Source organism: Pezoporus occidentalis, unplaced genomic scaffold, assembly GCF_034315485.1.
Source record: "Pezoporus occidentalis ecotype Australia unplaced genomic scaffold, CSIRO_AGI_Poc_V1 ctg93, whole genome shotgun sequence".
Taxonomy (NCBI): domain Eukaryota; kingdom Metazoa; phylum Chordata; class Aves; order Psittaciformes; family Psittacidae; genus Pezoporus; species Pezoporus occidentalis.
In genome coordinates this window covers 9,125,649-9,140,726 of record NW_026916294.1, presented here as the reverse complement: position 1 = coordinate 9,140,726, position 15,078 = coordinate 9,125,649, and the positions used below count along the sequence as shown (strand labels likewise).

Here is a 15,078-nt window from a genome sequence, read left to right as displayed (position 1 = left end):
GAGAAACCATCAGTGCTGCTGGGTCAACAGTATGCCGGCTGAAAATAAAACTACTAGCATCAGGTCAGGGAGCTGATAACCAGTATAAGGGAAGGAAAGCTTAACACTGATAAAAAAGTCCATGTGGTGCACTATTCCTCACACCATAATTTGGAGAAAATACCTCTCGGTGTATCAGGAGAGCAGAAGACTATGGAAGGTGCTTAGGAGCAAAACACAGCAGAAATGGTTCCTTCCTCAAGGGAGATGCTTCACCCTTACACATTACACCACAGCCAGCCCCCTGTTCAGCTTCTCTGCACAGGTACGTCTCGTGGTTCAGCACCACAAAACCCATACCAGCACAAGTAACCTCGTGTCACTTGTGCACAGGGGCTAGTGCATGACTTGCAGAACTCCAAACAGGGAGCGAGATGCCACAGACATACTCTTTATTTTTAGGATAAATGACTGCATGGTATCAAGACCATCAGAGCCAAGACATAAGCAGGGCATATGAATACCACAGAAAACCTCTCAGCATCACAAGATGCCTGTGTCCTATCTGGCCGCTGGTGACAAATTTGGCTATGGGATGTTGCCAGCTGATGGTACCAGAAAGGCTGCGTGTCCTGCTGCGGAGCATTATCACCACCTTGTGTTTGTGACATTAAACACAGCAGGGTTGCACGTGCTGTACATGCACAAAGTAACAGCTGGGGAGAACAGAGGGAAATAGCAGTGGTTGTGTGAGCAGCATCAACTTTTATGTAGTTGTGTGGTATTTACGAAGCGATTTTCCTTTTCATTAGTGCAAACAGAGTGTGTTTATCTCCACAGAGATGGACTGGTAAAGGCAAAGCATGATATAACTAGGTGGCAGTGAGAGCCTCTGAATTTGGACAATGCCTTGGAGGTGAATGGGAAAGGAAAACGACATGTTAATGGGAAGCACAGAGTTTTCAAATGCATCCACGGGATTCTAGGAGAAGAGCATCACTAGCATCAACAGAGGTTACATGTACTAATGGAGAAATCAAGAGCCTGGCTTGCAAACACAAGAGTCCACTGTGGATGCCACGACTTTAGGGGACGGTCCCCACAGGCTGAGGCAGCTCTGCACCCTTTTGCTTTCTTTTCACCTTCTCACAAAGGACCAGAGGACTCACCCCAGCGCAGCGCAAGCACCTGGAGCTCCGGCACGTGCACCCCTCAGCTCCAGAGCTCTCTATTTTTTAACTCGTCTCCAGAAAATACTCTGATTTTTCGCATTTCCCTCTGCACCGAGCCAGCACCGACAGCGCACCGCGGGGCGCGGAGGGGGCGGCTGGGCTCGGGCTCGGCCCCGGTCCCGCTGCGCCGCAGCACCGCACGGCCGGCGCCGCTAGAGCCCCAGCGACACGCTCAGGCCCGCGGCAGCAGAGCGCAGGCGCGGAGCGTGAGGCGACCTCGCCTCCCGCAGCTCTCGTGCGCGGCGGGGACCCGGAAGCGCGGTGAGCTGCCGGTGGGCGCGGGCCGCGGAGCTCCTGCTGGTGCCCCGCCTCTGAGGCGGCGGGGACCGGGGTTGCTTCACGTCGCCTGTGGCGGAGGCCGCGTCGCCGCCACGGACTGTTACCGGTGCGGGAGGAGAACCGGAACGGTGCCGGGTGGGGACGCGACTTCCCGCGTGTGGAGGCGGATGTGGGGGGACGAGCCGCCTCCCCGTGCGCCGGGGCCGGGATCCGTTGTCCCGCTGGGGTGGGTACGGTGGGGCAGCGGTGAGGGAGGAGGCCGGGAGGTGGCGCGGGGGTTGTCGAGGTGTGCGGAACGGGTCTGACGGGTCTCTCCCGCGGCGGCCATTGCTGAGGCAAAACGCTCTAGGGCAACCGACCGTGCAGTGCCGGGGGGGCGGTGGGATGCTCTTCTGAACCGGGTGTCCTGGTGCTTTACGGACCTCACATCGTGGCTGCCACGTTCATTTGCCGCGACTCTGAAACTTCCTCTAGTAAGTTTCATGTGCTGAAGCAGGCGAGCAACTTCGCTGTGGGTTGTCATAGGCTGTAGCGTGCCTCGTTCATCATACGCATTGCAGCTGCTTCTTCAGGTGCCCTTAACCCAGATCCTTCCCTACCTGGTTACAGATCTGCTTGGACCCCTTCTGGCAGCTCTTCTCTAAAGAGTGTTTTTCATGATGTGGGGACAGGGTGCAGTTATCAAACAAACTGATGCTTTGCAGAGGCTTGTGGTTTACTATGATTTTTTGTTGTGTGTGAGCGTCTTGGGGTAGGGTTTTTGTACACTGCATAAGCACAATATTTTCTGACTTACGATGTGGCATCTAAATACGTAAAAAGCACAAGACAGTAACTTGGTCCTTTTATTACAGAGAGACTGCCAGACAATTCCTAGCTGGCTTGCTGCAGGCTCCAAGGAAGGCTTAATTGAAGGCAGGTATGAATTTCTTGGGAGTTCAGGCTTCTCTCTGTACCTGGGAAACAGTTTAAATGTACCTGTCATCATCCTGAAAGTGTGTTCTTGGGTTGTACATGGGTTGATTTATTTCCTATGTATGTTAACTCCTCTTTTAAGAATGGCTTGTGTTACCATCAGCCAAACAGCATGTGGCTTCCCTGCTTCTCTTGCTAGTATGTGTAAATGACAAAAGGGCCTGTTCATGTGCCTCCACTACCAGCTGCCTGAGCATCTCTAAGCATCTTCTTGTCAGACTCTGATCTGGCATCCCTTGTAGCAGTGAAGTCAGTCCATTGTGTGTGGTATTGTCTACAATCTTGATTGCTGGCACTCAGTCTTTGACTGCAAATTATTTCATCCTCCTCTTTGCACAGATGAAAGCAGAGAAGTGTAATGGCTTCCTCTTTGTAGTCCTGAGATACACAGAACATCCTGACAGCAGAGAGTAAGATTCTTTAATTTTGTTGAATTTTCCCATCGTAAAGGCAAAGAATATCCAAGCAGAGACCAAAGAGGAAATACCAAGTGGCTTCTAGATAGTGACCTAATTTGTTTTATATGAACTTGATCTAAGAAATTGCTGGTTATATTTTTTAGTGCCTTGTAGTTCAAGCTCCACAGTGAGAGAGCCTTGAGCTCTAGGTGAACCTGCAGTCTAAACAGATATAAATGGTAAATAACAAGAGGGAAGACAGAAGTGCAAAAGTAGCAACTTGTGCACAGTCATGTTGTGGACAGTGGCAGAGATGAGAACAGGTCTCTGTTATTTGCTGTCTTATGAGAGGATCTAAATGGGTCCAGTTTGCCTTGAGTTTCTGGGGGAGAACTTCATTCTGTGTCTAGCACTAATGCTGGGAACAGGGTTTTTATATGAAATGCTGACTTATTTTCTTGGAGGGGGAATGTGAGCTTCTGCAAAACGGGGTCTTCTTCAGGGTTTTATCCTGCATGCAGGATTTTGGGATCAAAAGCTGTGCCTCAGCCACTTCTACAAGCAAGTGACTGAGGCACTTGCTCATGCTTTCTTTGGCATGCAGCTCAGAAATAAAAGCTTGCGTCTGCTCCCCCTCTGCCTCTGCAGGCACGCTTCCCATCATGGTGAATGAGAGGCATAATGGCAACCTGCTGGTGCCCCTGGGACCCAAACTGCAGGCCTACCCAGAGGAGCTGCTGCGGCAGCGGCGGGGCCATGATGGGCAGCCCGAGTACCTGATCCAGTGGAGGATCGTCAGCCTGGAGGAGAGAGCAGCGGGCGGCAGCAGCACCTCCTCTGCGGAGACGAAGCTGGAGAACGTCTCCATGTGGATGTCTGCAGAAGAGGTCTGTGCCAGCTGCCTGGCGCTGCTGGACCAGAGGAAGCTGGAAGGGCAGCGTGTGACAGGGGAGAAGGCAGCCAGCCCGTCCGCTGCAGATGTCCTGGGGGATGAAGCCTCGCTGCTGGAGATGAAGGCTGATGTCAGGAGCCTGGTGCAGCGTGCAGGCCGGCAGATGGCCGAGTCCCGGGCCCCTGCGTCCTCCATCCTCAACATCATCCACGTGCTGAGCGCGTATGCCAGCATTGGCTCGCTGGTGGGTGCCTTCAAGGAGACGGGAGCCCTTGACTTGCTGATGAAGATGCTGTGCCACAAGGACAAGCAAATCCGCCACAGTGCTGGCAAGATGCTGAGGGCCCTGGCTTCGCATGATGCAGGTGAGGGCTGCTGCTGCTCATTGTCCCTGAGGAGGTGCTGCTGGTCAGCTGAGGGGTGCCAGCCCTTTTGTAGGGGTTATCTTTAGGGAGCCTAAAAAGTTTCTGTTATTGCAGGAAGTCGGGCCTATGTCTTGCTGTCCCTGAGCCAGCAGGATGGCATTGAGCAGCACATGGACTTTGACAGTCGCTACACCTTGTTGGAGCTGTTTGCTGACACAATATCCTCTGAAGAACAGTGCATGTCCTTTGAGGGGATTCACCTTCCCCAGGTAGGAGCAGCCCTGCCAGCGCTGGGGCTGCTGAGCAGGACTGGGTACTGGGAGAGCTGACACAGCATCTGGGTCTGGCTTGAAGCTGAGGGGTGTTGGAGGGCTCATCCATGGAGTATCTGAGAGGGGAGATGAGGGTGGGCTGAGAGGTCTCTGTTGCTGCCTGCTGGTCCAGAGCTGTCACAGTTAGAGTCTGAGAGCCGTGCTTGTTGCAGATCCCTGGGAAGCTGCTGTTTGTGCTGGTGAAGCGCTACCTGTGCGTCACTTCTCTCATGGACCAGCTCGGCGGTGATGTGGAGCAGGGAGGGGAGCAGCAGGCCAGTGCTGTGCCCAGCCCGCTCACTGAGGAGAAGAGCCGTGTGCAGCAGGAGTTTGAGTTCAGCATGGCCATGGCAAACCTCATCTCGGAGCTGGTGCACGTGATGGGCTGGGGCCGCAGCCACACGGCAGAGCTGCCGCCCCAGCAGGAGCCGCAGCCTCGTGCCGCCCGCTCCATCTTCCAGCACAGGGCCGCATCCTGCAGCGCTGCTCAAGCAGCCCCCGCTCCCGCACCCAAGGAGCCCGTCGTCTTCAGGACGCGCTCGGCCTTCCCGAGCCGCAGCAGCTACGTGGAGTACGTGCAGGCGCGGCTGGTGCGGGGCATGCGGGTGCGCATGCTGGAGGACTACGAGCAGGTCAGCGCGGGCGACGAGGGCGACTTCCGGCAGAGCAACGACGGCACGCCGCCCGTGCAGGTACCCTCTGCGGGGCCGGCGCGGGCTGTCAGCTCTGCCCGCTGCGCTGTGTGCAGGGAACACGCAGCCACGTGTGGGAGCAGCGGGGCTGGACCTGCCTTCCCTCAGCCGGGTGTGCGTCGCGCTCTCCTCCTCAGGTGTACTGGCAAGCCCTGGGCTGTACGTACTGGGTTCACTGGCACATGGTGGAGATCATTGGCTCTTCAGGGCAAGAGGAGCGTGGGGGCCAGGAGAAGGTGTCCACCCTGACACGCAACTGCAGACTGGCAGCAGGTGAGCAGTCCATCAGCTGGGCACGCAGCTTTCCTCCCCAGCCCTTCTGCAGCTGCACGCTGGCACTGCAGGTTCTGCTGGTGCCGGGTGTGTGCGTGCATTGCCTTGCCCGGTGCAGGCACTGTGGGAACAGGCTGGGGGAGCAGTGAGCTAGAGGTGCCCATTTTGAGAGTTTTTGTTCTACATCCTGAAGAGGTTCAAGTGATGATGGTAATGCCCATCTCTACAGCTTTTAGGGTCTCCTCTAGCTCGTTCCCCCTCTCTGGCTGCCCTGCTGTCACCTGCCTTTCCCACAGCAGTCTGTGGGACAGCGGAGAGAGCTCTTTCTCTGGGGAATGTGGGGCGTGCAGCAGAGGATGGTGGAACGGGCAGAGCTGACTTTGCTCTGTCTTCCTGCAGTTGCACAGCCGTTTTTCTGCAAGCCCTCTGGGGGGCTGTACTCCCTGCCTTACCTGGGGGAGCAGTCGACCAAGGGTGCAGAGGCCCTGAGCCGTGCGGAGTGGTGGGAGCTGCTTTTCTTTGTGAAGAAGCTGGAGGCGCAGGGGCAGCAAGAGGTCATGTGCATCATCCAGCAGGAGCAGGGAGAGCAGGTATGGGGAGAGCTGCACTGGGGGCCTGCGGTGCTGCAGCTTTTCTGTCCACTCTGGCTCTGACCAGCACCAGAAGCGCAGGGTCTGTGGCGAGCCTGTGAGGGTTGATGTGACGCCGTCTGTGCAGCTGCCAGAGGGGGATGAAGAAGCCCTGGTCCAGCTGTCGGTACCTGTGGAGCTGGCCCAGAAGGTGCTGCAGATCTTGGAGAAGCGTTGCCAGGGCAGGGCTCAGAGTGACCTGCGGGGCTCCCACATCTACACCAAGTACTCCCTCAGCAGGGGGGCTGAGCAGGAAGGTGCCCGGAGCACCTCAGTGTCCTCGGAGGGTGCTGGCTGCAGGAGCCCTGAAGCCACCGTGGCCGAGGGAGCGAAGGAAGAGCTGCCCACAGCCGCAGAGCCGCCCCGAGCCCCCGCTGCGGTGGTGAAGTCGGATTCTCAGCTGTTCAGCGAGCTCCTGGAGAAGGAAGGGCTGTTCCTGCCGGAGGTGACAGAGGAGCAGAGCAAAGGTAATGGCCTGCTGAGCGCTGGAGCACATGCAGGGTGCTGGAGGCAGCTCCATTGCCTTCGGGGAGGAAAGCTGCGGGCAGGGCATGGCAGGCCAGGCAGCTGCAGGTTGTCTGGGGAGGGGAAGGCCGTGGGTCTGGTCCGTGGGTGCGTGGCACCCTGGGAGTTGCTGGGGGTGTTAGTGCTGCCCTGACACCTGCATCCATCCCTTATTCCACCAGCACTGGGCAGCTCCGAGGGGGTGAGCGAAAGGGGCTCCCTGGCCAAGATTGCAGCCGCGGTGGATGTGATCCAGAGCAGCAGCTCAGAGCTGGGGCTGCGCTTAACGGGGCTCAAGCACATCGTGAACATCCTGGAGGAGGAGCCTGAGCAGCAAGGCAGCAAAGCTCAGAGTGGCCTGGGGACGAGGAGTGTTGGGTGAGCTGTGGGGTGCTGTGCACCCCTCCTGCCTGGTGGGGAGGGCTGTGTCGGCAGGGTGGGGGGCAGTGCTGGTGGTGGGAGTGAGAAGGCCACTGAGTCCCTGCCTGCTCAGCAAGAAGAAAGCTGGGTCTTGTGTCCCTTGGTCCCAGGCAGGCTCATTCCTGGGGCTGACCCAGCTGTGGTAGAGCCCTGTGGACAGGGAGAAGGTGATGGGCAGGTCCCGAGGTGTTGGCGTGCCAGCGGCGGTGCCGGGAGGCTCCTCCTGAGGTGTCCTTTCCCATTGCAGGGAGAAGCTGGTGAAGGTGGCAGTGGAGCTGCTGGCCACGGAGGCGGCAGAGAAGGCCGTGGTGGTGGTGACGCTGCGGCTGCTGGCCCTGCTCATGGCCAAGTACGACTGGCGCGTGACGTTCGCCATGGAGGGCGGTGCGCGGGCCGTGCTGTCCTGCATGCAGCAGCACGCCTCCTCCGCCCTGGTGCAGCAGGCTGGCCTGGCAGTGAGTGTGGCAGAGGGGATGCTGCGGGTGGTCGGCAGGCTGCAGGCTCACCCCGGTGTGCCGGAGGTGGCCGCTGCCCTCCTGACTGCTGCTGTCCTTGCAGGCCCTGAAGGTGCTGGTGGGAGCTGTGGCCGCCGAGCCAGGAGGTGCCGGTGGGAAGCTCTCGCCCCTGAAGCAGGCTGACGGGCAGCTGATTCGGGAGATCTTTGCCAGCATCGGCTCTGCCGCCAACAAGGGCTCGGCAAACCTGCTGAGTGCCATCCCTGCCGCCCTGAGCACCATGCGGAGGGTCCCTGGGTAGGGCAGAGTGAGGAGGGCGGCAGGGGTGGGATGCGCAAGGCGGGCAGGCGGGTTGGCGGGTGCCAGGGGGAGGAAGGCGCCCGCATGGCTGTGTCCCTGCAGGGGCTCGTCGGGCGTGCAGAACGGCTTGCTGGTGGTGAACGTGCTCATGGACGGCCACCGGGGCCTGGCGGAGCAGCTGGCGAGCTGCGACCTCCCCGCGGTGCTGCAGAGCTGCTGGAGGGACGGGCAGAGCCCCGGCTGCCCTCACGCGACGCTGGCCCTCGGCGCCATCAACCGCCTCGTGGAGCACGGGCTGCCCCTGGGCCCGCAGAGCGCAGGTAGCAGCTGCCCGGCCCCGCTGTGCCACGGCCCCGCTGTGCCGCGGGCAGGGCAGAGCACCCGCTGCCGCCTCGCGAGCTGGGGCCTGGGCCGGGCCCACGTGTCCTTGTCGTGGCAGGCAGAGAGGCCCCACTGGACCTGGGGGACGTGCGGAGGCTTCTGAGCGGCCCGGGGGACGGCATCTTGTCCAAGGACGTGCTGGTGGCCCTGGAGCGGCAGCTCTGCGGCCAGGGCCCTGTCCCCTCTGGCGAGGCGGCCCGGCTGCTGCAGGAGCAGAGGTGCTTCCGGCCGCTGCTGCGCAGCTTCGAGCTGCTGGGGGCAGAGAAGGCCGTGAGCTTGAGCATCCTCAGGTGGGTGCAGGGGCCTCCACAGCGGGGCTGTGAGTGCTGGTGGTGATGCTGAGGGCACACGGTGCGTGTTTGGGGGTCCTGGTGGGGCTGTTCTTCACCAGGGGCGGGCGCATCCCAGCACATACGTGGGTGCTGATTGGGGTGTCCCGGGGTGCAGGGCCATATGGGGATGGAGCAGCGTGTTCCTGGGTGCTCATGAGGTGTCTGAGGCACCAGGGGAGTCAAGGCTCCCAGTCCCTGTGTGTGGGCTGTTGGTGTTCCAGAGGGGCAGGGAAGCGGGGCTGCCTCTGACACCACCCACAGCCTGTGTGCCATGGCCTGAGTGAGCCCCCTGTATCACCCAGGATCCTGAACAAGCTGCTGGACGGTTACCAGGAGGATGTGCTGCCCTGGCACGAGTGTGTGGAGCCCTGTGTGTGCTGCCTGAGTGCCCACAGCAGCGACCGGGAGGTGAGGGGCCCACAGGGATGTGCTCGGCGCTCTGTGCTGGCTGAGCCACCGGCCACAGCAGCCCGGCCTGTTGTGGGCAGTGCAGCAGGAGGGGTGGGGAGCGGCAGCTGTGGTGGAGTCCTGGCTGCTGGCATTGCCCTGGCCGTGCCTCGCCAGGCTCCAGTGGTGCTGCTGCGGTGTCAGGGTGGAGAGGATGGAGCGCGGCAGCACTGCTACTGCTGTTGCTGCTGCTGCTGGGCCTGGTCGGTCCTGGCTGCTCATGGCTGCTGCTCCGTAGGTGCTGCAGGAGGTCATTGGCTTCCTGCACCGCCTGGGCACTGCCAGCAAGGACTGCGCGGTGGTGATGTGCTGTGTGGGCACCCACGAGGCTCTGGCCAAAGCCCTGAACAAGCACAGCACGGCTCCGCCACTGGCGCCAGCCCTGCTCGCCCTGGTGACCGACTGCGAGAAGCACGCCGGCATCTCCAAGAAGCTGATGACCAGCATCTTGGCTGGCTGCATCCAGGTGGGCCTCGGGGGGGCCGCGGTGCTGGGACTCTGGGTCTCGGGGCCATCCAGCGGCCCTGGCACCGAGGGGCAGCCTCCTGCTCTCTGCCTGCCGCAGCCCTGTGGCGGGTGAGGGGAGGAAGACCCAGGGCCCCCGGTCAGAGCCTCGCCCCATCCCATAGCTGGTGCTGGGGCAGATTGAGGAGCACCGCCGGAGCCACCAGCCCATCAGCATCCCCTTGTTTGATGTCTTTCTGCACAACCTGTGCCGAGGTGAGTGTGGTGAGCGGGTGCTGTACCCCTGCCTGGCACCTGCCGGCCTGGCTGCTGGAGGCTCCGTGTGCTTCTCGTACAGGCTCCAGCGTGGAAGTAAAGGAGGAGAAGTGCTGGGAGAAGGTGGAGGTCTCTTCCAACCCCCACAGGGCCAGCAAGCTCACGGACAGGAACCCCATGACCTACTGGGAGTCAAACGGCAGCACTGGCTCCCACTTCATCACTGTCCACATGCAGTGTGGTGTGGTGGTCAGGTGGGGCTGGGCTGGGAGAGCTGAGAGGGTCCTTGGGTACCAGAGGGCAGGCGGCTGTGCTGGGAGGAGAGGGCTTTGGGCCCCTGTGTGAGCCCTGCCCCAGCGGTCCCTGTCCTGGGGGGTGCTGGATGTGGGCAGTGGGGTGTGGGGCTGACAGGGGCCAGGGCAGGGGAGGTGGGGGCTGCTGGGCAGCACCACGTCTGCTGTGCTGCAGGGAGATGAGCATGCTGGTGGCCAGTGAGGACTCCAGCTACATGCCGGCCCGTGTCGTGGTGCTGGGGGGAGACAGCCCTGCCGCCATCAGAACTGAGCTCAATGCAGTGAGTCCCTTGAGGGCTGCTGAGGCCATGGGGCTGCATGGGAGCTGTGGGCTGGTCCTTGCTGTGCCCCAGGAAGGTCCTGTCCTGGTGTGGGTCCCTGGGAGATGCTCCATGGGGAGGTGGGGATGGCAGGAGCTGTGCTGCAGGAGCCATTTTGCTGTAGTCGGTGCTGGAGGCTTGGGCATGGGCAATGCTGCAGCCTGAGCTACAGCAGCCTGGTATGCTGGGGCTTTTGGCCATGAATGGGGCCCTGGTGCGGGGTGCCTTTGGGCTGAGTAGGGGCTCCCAGCGAGGGACAGAGGCCATGGCTCTAACACGGTGGTCAGAGGAACATGCAGGGTGGCTGGTGCCTGCCACTTGGCTTGCTGAGGGCTCTCTGTCTGCCTGTAGGTGACCATCCTGCCATCAGACAGCAGAGTGATCCTGCTGGAGAACATGAGCCGCTTCTGGCCCATCATCCAGATCCGGGTGAAGCGGTGCCAGCAGGTAGGGGCGTGGGAGGCTGGGGCAGGGAGCTGGCAGTGTGTGGCACTGGGGCCATGCCCGAGGAGCTGAGGGTTGCTCTGTCCCACAGGGCGGCATCGACACCCGTGTGCGTGGCATCGAGGTGCTGGGTCCCAAGCCCACTTTCTGGCCCGTTTTCAAGGAGAAGCTGTGCCAGCGGGCGTTCCTGTCCTGCACTGCTCGGGCTCATGCCTGGTGCCAGGAGATCTGCTGGGACCGGGGGCAACTGCTGCAGCTCTTTGGCAGGTGAGTTGTGTCCTCGCTGTGCCACCGCATCCCTGGTCTCTGAGGGGCCCTGGCTGTGGGGCGAGTGGGGCTTCCGCTTCGATGTGCCTGGCAAGGGGCTGCGCTGCTGTCCCGGGAGTCCCCGAGGCATCAGCAGCACCGTGTGCTGCCCGGTGGCTGTTGCAGGCTGAACCGGGCGCTGCGGCACGAGCAGGGCTTCGCCGAGCGTTTCCTCCCTGACGAGGAGGCGGCGCGGGCCTTGGGCAGGACGTGCTGGGAGGCCCTGGTGACCCCGTTGGTGCAGAGCATCACCAGCCCAGGTACCCTGTGCTCTCGCGGGCCCGTGCCCCGGGCTGAGGCAGCCGCTCTGAGCCTGGTTTGCTCGCAGACCCCGACGGCGTCAGCCCCCTGGCCTGGCTGCTGAGCGAGTACCTGGAGAGCAGGGAGCTGCCACGCCGCGCCGCAAGCCCCGGTGCTGCCTTTGGTTCCCATGTGCGGCGCCTGACCCAGCTCCTGGTGCACGTGGACCCTGGTGGCCGGGAGCCGGAGGAGGCGCGAGGTGAGCGTGGGGCTGTGACGGTGCTGGCCTGGAGCACTGGGCTGTGGCTGTGGGGATGTGCTGGGGGGCTTGGGGAGGGCCCAGTGGCACTGGAGTGTCCAGAGCCGGGAAGGGCTTGTGGCTGTGCCCCTGCAGTGGCTGTGGCCACTTGGAATCTGCTCTGCACTGAGCCCACAGGGAGAGGGGAGGCTGCTGGCAGTCAGTGTGCGGAGCCTGCCTGTGGAGCCGCGCTGAGGCTGATGTTGTCCCTTGGCAGGTGGGAAGCAGGGGAAGAACAAGGAGGAGCCGGGCAGGCCTGCGAAGGAGCTGGTGGAGAAGTCAAGCAGCCTGTGGGGCATCTCGCAGTGCTGGCGTGGTGTGGTGCAGCAGCAGGTAGTGCTTGGAGGGCTGGCTGTGGGGCCAGAGAGGGCAGGTGGGACCTCACACCAGACACGTGTAGTGCCATGCAGGGCTTGACAGTGGCCTGGGCACTGTGTGGGGAGGGTGCAGGGCAGTACCTGGCCTCTGCAAGGCCTGGAGGGGTGTGGGACAGCCCTTCTGTGCTTGCTACCTTGGCAGGGCTCAGGCCACAGACTGAGAGACAGGTACAGTGCTGGGCTACGTATTCCAATGCTGGGCAGTGTCCTGCTGCTGCCCAGCCTTTAGGCTGTGCTCCTGTCTCTCCACAAGCTCTTGGTAGCCGACTGCTGGCCTGAATCTGGGCAGTTGGTGTCAAAAGACATTGCTGCATGCAAAAGCCACATCCCGCTGTGGGGCTCACCCCTCTCCTTTCATGTCCCACAGGTGCAGCGGTTCCTGGAGGCAGCTGGGCAGGCACCAGACCTCGTGGAGCGATACTGCGGGCTGTACCAGCGCCTGCGCAGTGCCACGGAGGAGCTCTTTGGGCAGCAGGCTGCCTTTGCGCTGGCCCTGGGCCAGGGCTTCGCGGGGGCTCTGCTGCAGCTCTCCTTCCTTAGTGCCCTGCACGTGAGTCAAGGGAGCGCGGCACCAGTGCCGGGGCTTTCCCAGCTGCTCCCCCCAGGGCCGCTCCCCCAGCCCAGCCCTGCAGCCGCCCCGCAGGGGTGAGCCCCCTCCGCAGCCAGCCCTGTCCCTCTGCAGGTGAGTGAGCAGTTTGCCCGCTACCTGGACAGGCAGATCCAGGAGCTGCGCAGGGCTGCGGGCAGCACGGGGCCGCTGCAGCAGATCCTGGAGCCCTTTGTTGTCTTCAGTGGCCTGGAGCTCGCCCACACCTTCGAGCACTTCTACCGGTGAGGGGTGCCGTGTCTGCATGGGACCGGAGGGCCTGGGGTCCGCGCTGTGGCGTGACAGGGGAGGTGCAGGCGATGCTGAGCCCGGCTGTGTGTGGCTGTGGTGCTCCCGCTTTGCTTTTCCCAGCTCTGGTGTCTGGAGGGAAGGGTTGTGAGTGGCCGCAGGTGCTCCCTGTCTGTGGAGGCACATTCCCTGCTGGCAATGGAGAGAGGAGATGGGTGCTGCCGGGCCCACGTGCCCTGGGGGTAGGCGGGAGCCAGGGCTGTCTCCTGGCACATGTGGCTGATGGCGATGGGGCTGGTGCTGGCCCCCGACCTGATGCTGGTGCCTGTGGCAGGCACTACCTGGGTGACCGGCTCCTGGTGCAAGGGCCGTCGTGGCTGGAAGGAGCCATCGTGGAGCAGATCGGGCTGTGCTTCCCCAGCCGCTTCCCCCAGGCCATGCTGAGCAACCTGGCCGAGGCGGAGGAGCTCCAGCGGCAGTTTCGCCTTTACCAGCTGCAGGAGCAGGACAAGCAGCTGCTGGAGCTGGACAAGGGCCTGGACGAGGTGAGTGCTGCTGGGGTGAGGAGCCGGGGGCTGCCCACGTTCCTCACAAGGCTCCTGAGGGCCGTCCTGAGCCGTGCTCCTGTCCCCGTGCCAGGCACCGGGGACGGCCTCGGTGGCGGATGCGCCGGAGGTGACGGTGCTGGCACTGTCCCCGCGCTGCTGGCCCGTTTCGCTGCTCTGCCACATGGACCAGCCCCAAAGGTTGTTCTCGGCGGCGCTGAGCTCTCCTCTGGACGAGTTCGCCAACTTCTGCAGGCGCAGTGAGTGTTGGGCAGCCCCCAGGCCCTGCACAGCAGCTCAGCCAGGAGGAGCCTAAAGGCAGGGGTGTGCTGGGTGACCGGACAGGGCTGGCTCTTGCTCTGATGCTGCCTCTTGTGCTGATGCTGCCCCTTGCACTGATGCTGCCTCTTGCAGGCCAGAGCCTGCTGGGCTGGGAGTGCACAAAGCCCTGGCGGTTGCAGTGGACGTGGCTGGGCCATGCTGAGCTGCAGTTTGGAGACTGCATCCTCCACGTGTCCACGCTGCAGATGTACATCCTGCTGTGCTTCAACAGCGCTGAGGTAGGAGATGGGGTCGTGGGGTGATGAGGCAGCAGATGCTGGGGCATGGCAAGGCCATGTCCTCCCTTCTGGTGGGGTCTCCAGCACTGTTAGGGGCACAGGCTGCCCTCTCTTCACCGGGCTGTGGCTGGTGAATCTTGGCCTCTGGCAGGAGGTGGCTGTGGAGGCCCTGCTGCAGGTCACAGGGCTCCCTGCTGACCTGGTGCACCACGCGCTGGCACCACTGACCCATGGCGAGGGCGTCCTGGTGTGGAGCTGCCCGGTGGGAGGTGAGTGTGGGGCTGGGACAGCCCTGGGAGGCGCCGGTCTGAGCCCTGAGCGGGGTGGAGGGGAAGGGAGGGGGCTGGAGTGAGCCTGTCTGGGGGGGATCAGGGCTGTGTGTGGGGGTCAGGCATAAGGCCACGTGTGGGGCTGGGGCCAGGGGTGGTGCGTGGTGCTGTTGCTTGGGGCCATGTCTGGGGACAGGGATGGGGCCTAGAGCTGTGATGGCAGCAATGGGAGGGTCTGGTCTGACAGCCACACACGTGTCCTGGGATCCTCCAGCTGGGGGCTTGGCTGACCCTGGGCCCGGTGTAGCTTCAGGCACGCTGCGGCTGAACCAGGCAGCCCTGGCCCATGCCTCTGAGCGCCACCTGAGGCTGCTGCCCCAGCAGAGGTACCTGTGGCCAGAGAGGGCTGAGGTCAGTGCCCTGGAAAGGAAAAGGAACATCCTGTGCTGCCTCATCACCCGCATCCTCAAGGTGGAGAAGCAGCTCCACATCGACAACCTCGTGTTTAGGGTATGGAGGGCTCCAGGGGCAGAGCGGGGCTGCCTGGGTGCTGCACCACACTGCAGCGTGGGGCTCTCTTGCTGCTGTAGGTGATTGATGCCTGTCAGAAGGGTGAGCTGGGGCCAGGGCTGCAGTTCCTGAGCTTCTGCTGCCACAGCGTGGATGTGCTGTCCTGTGTCCTGCACCTGCTGAACCAGGGACACTTGCGGCGCCAGGAGGAGAGGCCTCATGTCTTGGAATACATCTCTGCTGAACCCACGACACCACCTACCTCCCAGGTCCAGCCTCAGGTCACCTTCCAGACTGTGGAGATCAAGACGGCTGCAAGACCAGCCTCTGCCAAAAAGAGACAGACTTTTTCCACTTTCAGGTAGAGGAGGATTTGACGGACACGGGCTGGATCCGGTCTGTCTCTTCCTGAGTACTTGTGGGGTTTCTTGTCAATAAACAAGCCAAGTTCCACCCGCTCTCAGTTCATTATTGTGTCGTGGAGCTCAGCTTCCCCG

General features: G+C 62.0%; 1 protein-coding gene across 7 annotated transcripts; it reads left to right on the top strand.

Moving 5' to 3' along the window:
• Positions 1–1,474: 1,474 nt before the first annotated feature.
• On the top strand, positions 1,475–15,034 carry LOC134157195 (cullin-9-like). Of its 7 annotated transcripts, none has more exons than XM_062605894.1 (32): positions 1,475–1,716; positions 2,345–2,409; positions 2,805–2,875; positions 3,512–4,120; positions 4,235–4,389; positions 4,605–5,123; positions 5,261–5,396; positions 5,796–5,986; positions 6,114–6,492; positions 6,712–6,907; positions 7,197–7,404; positions 7,508–7,701; positions 7,807–8,024; positions 8,144–8,375; positions 8,720–8,825; positions 9,103–9,330; positions 9,494–9,584; positions 9,667–9,838; positions 10,053–10,158; positions 10,549–10,644; positions 10,733–10,908; positions 11,074–11,207; positions 11,276–11,446; positions 11,703–11,818; positions 12,230–12,412; positions 12,545–12,693; positions 13,032–13,242; positions 13,337–13,502; positions 13,657–13,802; positions 13,954–14,071; positions 14,346–14,581; positions 14,662–15,034. In XM_062605894.1, the coding sequence occupies exons 4-32, from the start codon at positions 3,526–3,528 to the stop codon at positions 14,944–14,946; spliced, it is 5,913 nt and encodes a 1,970-aa protein (XP_062461878.1). In that variant the 5' UTR covers positions 1,475–1,716; positions 2,345–2,409; positions 2,805–2,875; positions 3,512–3,525; the 3' UTR covers positions 14,947–15,034. The 7 variants fall into 7 exon arrangements, with proteins under 7 accessions (XP_062461878.1, XP_062461880.1, XP_062461882.1 ...); XM_062605896.1 differs by having other exon boundaries at positions 1,484–1,596; XM_062605900.1 differs by having other exon boundaries at positions 1,490–1,716; positions 14,379–14,581.
• Positions 15,035–15,078: the final 44 nt, after the last annotated feature.

Excerpts from the sequence above, each read along its gene's own strand:
- LOC134157195 (XM_062605894.1), top strand. The coding sequence starts at position 3,526 with ATGGTGAATGAGAGGCATAATGGCAACCTGCTGGTGCCCCTGGGACCC. Across the intron at positions 5,397-5,795 it reads CAACTGCAGACTGGCAGCAG|TTGCACAGCCGTTTTTCTGC; the intron begins GTGAGCAGTCCA and ends GTCTTCCTGCAG. Across the intron at positions 10,159-10,548 it reads TCAGAACTGAGCTCAATGCA|GTGACCATCCTGCCATCAGA; the intron begins GTGAGTCCCTTG and ends GTCTGCCTGTAG.